At 42.3% G+C, this 8,898-nt stretch overlaps 1 protein-coding gene across 1 annotated transcript; it reads right to left on the bottom strand.

Moving 5' to 3' along the window:
* Positions 1-4,275: 4,275 nt before the first annotated feature.
* Positions 4,276-6,463, bottom strand: LOC146372585 (uncharacterized). The gene is made up of 2 exons (XM_084953978.1): positions 6,207-6,463; positions 4,276-5,494 (listed from the first exon to the last, which is right to left on the bottom strand). Exons 1-2 carry the CDS (start codon positions 6,277-6,279, stop codon positions 4,887-4,889), a joined length of 681 nt encoding a protein of 226 aa, XP_084810104.1. The 5' UTR covers positions 6,280-6,463; the 3' UTR covers positions 4,276-4,886.
* Between the last annotated feature and the right edge of the window lie 2,435 nt (positions 6,464-8,898).

Genomic DNA, 8,898 nt, shown 5'->3' with positions numbered 1-8,898 from the left:
AGCCCTAGCCCGACTATATCTAGCCGGTACCTCTCAACCTCACGCACTAACTCAGGCTCCTTCCCCACCAGAGAGGTGACATTCCATGTCCCTATTGCCAGTCTTGGCAGCCGGGGGTCGGTCCGCCAGGGCCTCCGCTCCTGGCCGCCACCCGGCACACAATGCACCCGACCCCTATGGCGCCTCCTGCGGGTGGTGGGCCTGCGGGAGGATGGGCCCATGTCTCCTCTTCGGGCTGTGCCCGGCCGGGCCCCATGGACTAAGGCCCGGCCACCAGACGCTCGCCCTCGGGCACCCTCCCCGGGCCTGGCTCCAGGGCGGGGCCCCGGTAACCCTATCACGGGCAGGGTAAACTGTTCCCTCGATATTCTTTTCATAAGGGTCTTCTGAATCGCTCTTTGTCTGGTCCCTCACCCAGGACCAATTTGCCATGGGAGACCCTACCAGGGGGCAAAAGCCCCCAGACAACATAGCCCCTGGGATCCCTGGGACACACAAACCCCTCCACCACGATAAGGTAGCGATTCAAGGAGGAGAAAATCCTGGATAAAGGATAATAATTAATAACATCATCAAAACAGACAAACCTGAAAGAATTGCTGATCAGAGCTGTGACAGAGTCACAGATTAGTTGGATGTATACTTATCTTTCACAATGAGAGCGTTTGCATAGACGTCTCTTCAGGTCTTTTTATTGTTTTCTTTCTGGAGAGGAAAGTGATGAGACTGATGAGGAAATACCAAATACAAAGACTGACAAAGGGAACTGAAAAAGTCTAACCAAAACCTATACTGGGGGAAAACTGTAGGAAACAGAACTACTGAGGCAAGGAAACACGAGGGGACGGAGACTAACACTCTGACAAGGGACAAAGGGAGACTGACACAATATTTACACACAGGAGGCTGATTATGGGAACTAAGGACACATAGAAACACAGCTGAACCGAATAAGAAATGAACAACAAGTCGAAACAAACTCTAATGACAGTTCAACAAGTTTCTAAACACAACAAATAACTATAAAATAAAAAACAACAAAAACTCAAAACAAAAACTTGAAATATATATATTCTATATACATATATAGAGATGCTCACTCCTGATTGGACACTGAGCTGCACCACCTTCTCCTTCACTCCTCCACCTTGCTGTCCTCTGTGCTCTCTCTCCTCCATCTCCAGGGAACAAATCAGAGTCTGAGCACCAAACCTGTGGACTGTTAGTCTGCAGATAAGAAGGAAAACACACAGAATTCTCATGTTTGCCATTTTTCATACCGTATTATTATCGTATATTAGTTTACCAGTCCAACAGATTTATTTTCCCAAATGGATCATTACAGCTTTTGCCACACTGGTCCACTTGATTGTCAAAGTGTATTAGCTCTTTATTATTTCTTTCTTTTCTTTGAAATGATTACAATCAGAACGGACAGGACTGGGGGATGGGAAAGAGAAAGATGAAGAAAAGAGAAGTTGGGAAGATGCTCAACAGAAGGAGATGGAAAGCAAAAAAAAATAGGAGAAGAGAGACACAGAGAGAAGACACTAAAAATCTGTTTGATCACCTGCTGGAAAAATAAAAACAAGCAAAAAGAGAAAAACACAGTAGCGAAACCACAGCAAAAACCAACATAAGCACAAGTTATAGTAAATAATAAATATCTCCACATCCCGGAAGGGTCCTGATCGAGCCACAGGGGCCATAAACTGACAGTTTATTTATAACTAGAAATAATAAAGCAGTTGACGTGTTTCAGGCTGTGACTTTTAGTATCTGTTGGTACTTCATCACTTTGAATAAGTGTAAGTCAACACCAGGCCGCACTTTCAGTCTTTCCATTAAACAAATGAACAAGAATCCATTGTTTTCACCATTAAACAATAAAATATGCTTCTTGACTCCTTGATGCAGGTGCCCACCTACGACCTGGTTTATTAATACTAAGCTAAAGAGGAAAGCAACTCACTGTAGTTCTCACAGCTCAGGACAAGCAGACACCTGATGCTGAGTGACTGAATGGAACTAAAACAAGAATTCATAATTATGTTTGTCTGCCATGAACACGTGATGATAAAACTCTGCATATGCAGTCAGGAGACTGATGACCTGTGAAATGAGCTGTTAGAAATGTGCAGATATGTGTAAACATTGATCAGCATTTAACATCCAGGATGGAGCAAAACTTCTGACCTGCATGTATGAGAACCTTTAATCACATCATCTTTGTAGTGAAATAGCTGATGACTCATTAAACGTTTCCATGTAATTTATCCACAGTGAAAAATATTCACTTTGCTGGATCTGAAAATCACGTGTTCATTTCATTAGACACTAGCAATACTATTAAACTGGACCTTATCATTATCATATAGCACTAAATGTGAAACTGTGTCATATAACAATCTATATATGTAATATGTGTTTGCCTGAATCTTCCAGCACAAACAGAAAGACGAGCTGTTGTCTGAGTATCAACGCAAGTACACACCAGAAATCGTTCAGTAAAGACAAATTTAATAAATGAAAGCTGGTGAGAGGGCCTTTGATGTTTCTCTTTGGATCATCCTTCCATCCATTTCTTCAGCTTATCCAATTCAAGATTGGAGCCATCCCAGCTGTTATGGGGCCAGAGGCGGGGGTACAACCTGGACAGGTCAGTCTAACACAGAGAAACAGACAACCATTCACACTCACATTCAACCTAACTGCATCTCTCTGGACTGTGGGATGAAGCTGGAGTACCTGGAGGGAACCACAAAGGCCCGAGGACTGTCTTGCTCTCAGGTGACGGCCGTTCACGCTGCTCTGAACACTCTCAGTTGTCTTTGGATCATCCTGTTGTTTGTCTCCCAGTGTCGTTACTGCTCCTCTCCTTTCAAAGACAAACACCAAATAACACCAAATGAGAGTGAATCACTTCAGAACAACGTGAACACTCCTGGTTATTGTGAGCAAACGTCATAACAAGATGAATATATTTACCATTTTACTGAGGGAAAATCTTCTGTGTGGTGTTTCTTCTCATCTTGGCTCTTTTTCCTGACACCCCGTCAAGTCTGTAACGTAGCACAGCGTCTTAAAGGGACATGAACATCGCCAACCTGCACATGCCTTTTCTTTTTTTTTAAATACCGAATTTACCGACATGGGCAAAATGACGTCGATGAGAGTCATAAATTTCGGTAACGATAAATTTTTGATATATCGCCCAACCCTAGCCCGACTATATCTAGCCCGTACCTCTCAACCTCACGCACTAACTCAGGCTCCTTCCCCACCAGAGAGGTGACATTCCATGTCCCTATTGCCAGTCTTGGCAGCCGGGGGTCGGTCCGCCAGGGCCTCCGCTCCTGGCCGCCACCCGGCACACAATGCACCCGACCCCTATGGCGCCTCCTGCGGGTGGTGGGCCTGCGGGAGGATGGGCCCATGTCTCCTCTTCGGGCTGTGCCCGGCCGGGCCCCATGGACTAAGGCCCGGCCACCAGACGCTCGCCCTCGGGCACCCTCCCCGGGCCTGGCTCCAGGGCGGGGCCCCGGTAACCCTATCCCGGGCAGGGTAAACTGTTCCCTCGATATTCTTTTCATAAGGGTCTTCTGAATCGCTCTTTGTCTGGTCCCTCACCCAGGACCAATTTGCCATGGGAGACCCTACCAGGGGGCAAAAGCCCCCAGACAACATAGCCCCTGGGATCCCTGGGACACACAAACCCCTCCACCACGATAAGGTAGCGATTCAAGGAGGAGAAAATCCTGGATAAAGGATAATAATTAATAACATCATCAAAACAGACAAACCTGAAAGAATTGCTGATCAGAGCTGTGACAGAGTCACAGATTAGTTGGATGTATACTTATCTTTCACAATGAGAGCGTTTGCATAGACGTCTCTTCAGGTCTTTTTATTGTTTTCTTTCTGGAGAGGAAAATGATGAGACTGATGAGGAAATACCAAATACAAAGACTGACAAAGGGAACTGAAAAAGTCTAACCAAAACCTATACTGGGGGAAAACTGTAGGAAACAGAACTACTGAGGCAAGGAAACACGAGGGGACGGAGACTAACACTCTGACAAGGGACAAAGGGAGACTGACACAATATTTACACACAGGAGGCTGATTATGGGAACTAAGGACACATAGAAACACAGCTGAACCGAATAAGAAATGAACAACAAGTCGAAACAAACTCTAATGACAGTTCAACAAGTTTCTAAACACAACAAATAACTTTCAGGATGTTTCAACAATGTGTAAAATGAGTTCTTATCTTTTTTTGTGAGAGGGCCTTCAATGTTTCTCTTTGGATCATCCTTCCATCCATTTCTTCTGCTTCACCAATTCAAGATTGGAGCCATCCCAGCTGTTATGGGGCCAGAGGCGGGGGTACAACCTGGACAGGTCAGTCTAACACAGAGAAACAGACAACCATTCACACTCACATTCAACCTAACTGCATCTCTCTGGACTGTGGGATGAAGCTGGTGTACCTGGAGGGAACCACAAAGGCCCGAGGACTGTCTTGCTCTCAGGTGACGGCCGTTCACGCTGCTCTGAAGACCCTCAGTTGTCTTTGGATCAAATAACACCAAATGAGAGTGAATCGCTTCAGAAACACTCCTGGTTATTGTGAGCAAACGTCATAACAAGATGAATATATTTACCATTTTACTGAGGGAAAATCTTCTGTGTGGTGTTTCTTCGCAGCGTGACTCTTTTTCCTGACTTTTAGAAACAAGAGGCAGAAAAGAAAGAATAAAAGTTAAAACCTCGACAATTTTCAAATATTTTAGGACATTATTTTAGAAACAACCTTAAGCACTATTTACTACTTACCACTTTGTTCAGGCTTGCTGACGTTCGACATGCTTCACTGTATATTATAATCTCAAGCGCTTCCTTGCTTGAGTCGGGCTCCGGATGCTGCTCTCTTCCTCCGCCTTCCTCTTAGCACGCTTTGCCGACATATTTAGAAAACGGCAGAGCACCGAAATGAGAACTCTGCCGTCCGCGCTGTAGTCTGTTATTCTCCAGCGGTTCTTCATCTCAGTGTCCTCTGTTCGGTAAACAGCGGAGATGACTCTTGTGATGGGGAGGCCGTCGACAGTCAGGGTGCGGACACAGTTCCTCCGATCTGCCTTCAGCACAGCAAGATCTGCTTTCTCTGGAAGAACTGGAGTCAGGAAGCGTGGATGAGAGCTGGAGCCCGCAGGCGGCAGCATCATGCCAGCTGGTGAGTCCGTAGGAGGAGAAGGAGTGGTGTTCTCTCTCTGGCTCTGCCTCACATCGACAAATGGTGTCGTCACCAGGTCCCGGTGGAACCATCCTTTAAAAGGTATGTAAGGAAAGTCCTTGGACCCAGTCACCAGGTTATGGTAAAGAGTGAGGACCAGGTGGGACATGGAGTTCAGATGGCTCCTGCTCAGTTCACGGTTCCTCAAGTTAATGAGGACCATCTGAGGTGCAGTGACTGGACTCACCAGATCAGCTACGAGAAAGCAAAGCGTGGGTCTACGTTAATCATGTGATCACACAAATTAAAGCCTGAATTTAAATTGTCCAGACATGGCTTTACATCATCATAAGCTCTTCCACACACAAACAGTAAGAAGCTCCCAGCAGAACTCATTGTTTATGAAAGCCTTCACATTTTTCACCTGGTAAAAGTTTTCATGTTGTGTAAGGCTGCATGGACTTTCACTGAGGTTTTAATACGCATTCACATTAAGGAGTAATATCTTCATATTAGTTGAGCATCGATATTTTGAGAATAAAGCAGCTACATTTAGGTGAGAAACCTCCCACCTCCTTATTGCAGGCACACACTGTTTCAATCTCAAACTCATCCAGCGACTCTGTGAACTTTTAAAACTCCATTCTCCAGCTTTACACATTCACAATCTATGAAACTTTCACGTATAACTCAGCGCCAGCAGCCCAAACATGTCAACTCAAACCCTCTACATGCAAAAACGGCCCGCGCGCTGACGTCAGCGTCCTCCAACGCCTTAGCAATTAAAAAAAAACATGGCGCCATCTTTATAGTGTACTGGCACACGTTAAAATTGATGTTACTCAAGTATGAAACATCTCATCCTAAATGTTAACACTCATGAAGTCCTACTTCCAAACAATAAAAGACAAAAATCTAAGTTGTATTTGTTTGCTAGCACTCTGACATATTAGCCTGCTGTACTCACCATAGCGTTGATCTAGCACCTCCTCAATGAAAAGGGAGAGCAGGTGCATCTCGCGACTGAAGTTTGAAGTCATTTTGCAAATCCTTCTTGAAGATTTTCAAACGTTAGCTGTAGTTTGAAAAATCCGAGTTTTCACAGCACTAGTGGGAAAAAGCTCCTGTTTGCGCTCAAACGTGAAACCCGAATTCCCATTTTGCCTCCTGCTTTTATACCTGCACTCAAACACGTCATCATCACCATGACACCCAGTGTCACCGAAAATCAATTGTATATATTTAAAATAAAGTTCGTCTAATTATCATAGTTTTTAAAAAAATATATATATTTCTCATTTTATTTTACTGTTTTATTCATCCTTTTCAAAAAATATATTGCCAAACTTTGTCGTTTTAATTATTTAAAAAATCATTAATTCACCAGTTTACAAAAATGAAGATCGATATCTGAAATTTAAATTAATACATAAATAATTACAATTGATAATTGATTTTTAGCGTTAAAGAATAGTTTTTCAATGCGCTTTAAATGTTATCAGAGCCGATGTTGTGCCAAAAAGTGATCGCAGTCCAAAAAGTGATTTACGGTATTGAAACGTTTGTTTGTGTCATGACATTTGTAAACAGTTGATGTTTAAGGTGCAGTTCATGTGGAAGCCAGAGGAGGGTGGTGTTGTGCGCATAATACAAAGTGATGGCGAAACCTAAAAGACGGTGTCATGTCTGCTCCCTGAAGCAATCTCATAACAGTTTCAATCTATTTCAAGCCAGTTAGGACATTTCTGTTATGAAGTGCAATCATTTTTTGGCAGTAAACTTTTAAATCCTTTTATTATGAATATCACATTCTCAGACTTTCAAGAGAGACCAGACCAATAGGGCAGCAGAAATCACAAAAATAAATAAATAAATAACAGTTTTATAAAGATTAAAACAGTAAAAAAAAAAAAAAGACTGGAATGATTATGATGTATAACACAATATGTACAATAACAGAGTTATAAACACACCTAGAAAACACGTGATACTTTTATTTCATCTATAACCTCTGTGCAAATTTTGTTGACTGCAAAGTGTTTATGAATATGTTTTTAAAAGCTGGTTATCTGACTGTCAGTTAATAGCAATTAAAAAGAAAGCTGCCTTTTATTATTCCTAAATGGAAAAAGTCCATTATGAATTTTTGTTATGAATTTCATTTATCAATCCACCTCCTCACTGCTCTTTCCCGGTGCAGCAGCCAGAGCTGGATCAAGCAGCCAGATGGCTTCTGGAGGAAGACTAACTGCAACAAAGGGTCTCTGGGAGGCTGCTCAGGCACAGCAGCTGAAAAATCAAAGATGAAATAAAAACTGGACCTGATCATGGTGCTGGATGAGACAAAAAGTCTAGATGATAAAGCAGTGTATGAATTAGTAACACTGATTATGATGATCATGTTTAGGTGGAAACTAGCGAGCTAACTTCCTGCTAACCTCTAACTCAGTTAAATTGAATAAACTCTGTTTTCATGGATGCCTGGATGTTAAACTTAGTTGTTAAACCTGGTAAAGCAGCAACACTGATCATTTTATTAAAGATGAAAGAAGTTAGACCGTTTTTAGCTCTCAGTGATCCCTCAGTGTTCATTTGACTTTGGGACCTGAAATATGGCAGCTTTTCACTTACACATTTTTGAACCACTCATTCATAGAAATAGTTTCCAGTCAAAGATCTGGACAGATCCACCAAGTTCACAGTAGTTTTACAATTTTCTGCAGCGCAGAAAACCCCCCCTGAAAACATCACACCTCTGAAGTAACACATTGTGATTCATGTACAAACAACCAGTGTTGGTCAAGTGACTTGAAAAAAGTAATCAGTAACTAATTACTGATTACTTCCCAAAAAAGTAACCCCGTTACTTTACTGATTACTTATTTTCAAAAGTATTTAATTACTTAGTTACTGTTTTAAAAACACGATTTACAACCTGAATAGGTGATAAGACGATAGATCTTTCAGCCCAATCCTACTTTTTCTACATAATCCATCATACAAAATGTAATCAAATGGAAAAGTCTCTTTTTAAAACTTGTTTTTTTAGTTTTAACCTTTTAACTATATGCATCAAGCAAAAATTTAATTATATGCAACATTCTCTGACTGGAAGAAAATTGTTTAACATTTAAACCTATTTTCTGCACATTCCAGCACATAAAATAAAATATTTTTTGTGTTTACACTCACGCTTTCAAATAGATGCAAGTAAAACACAGCAGAAAATAAATAAAGTCAAAGACTAGCGGTCCTTTTGCTCCATTTTCACCTGTAAAGCAGGAGTAGGATAGGCGGAGGTTTACCCTGCTGCAGGTTTGCCGCAGCGGTCAGTTGAAGAATCCGCGAGTTTCTCTGTGAATTTCCCATTACGTGGTAGCGCACTCTGTGCTTGCTTGGAAGTTTAGGGGTTTTTTTTTTTCGCTGTAAAAAGAAGTTTTCTTCCCACGCACAACGGACACTAATGTTTTTGTAACTTTTTATGGAATCAAACTCAAAGTAAGGTCAGTACTTCCACGCTTTAAACGCTGCACGCTCATACTCTCTCCCGCACTCGATATATTATCCATTGTTGATCTGCACACAGCTGTTGTCACAAACGTCGCACTCGCTTATGTCACTGTAACAAGGCGGCCCTTAGCGGCTGGAAACACAGTGAG

This window comes from Perissodus microlepis, chromosome 15 (genome assembly GCF_051167445.1).
Source record: "Perissodus microlepis isolate ML-2025 ecotype Zambia chromosome 15, ASM5116744v1, whole genome shotgun sequence".
In the NCBI taxonomy this organism is placed as follows: Eukaryota; Metazoa; Chordata; class Actinopteri; order Cichliformes; family Cichlidae; genus Perissodus; species Perissodus microlepis.
This window is presented reverse-complemented; position numbering and strand designations above follow the sequence as displayed.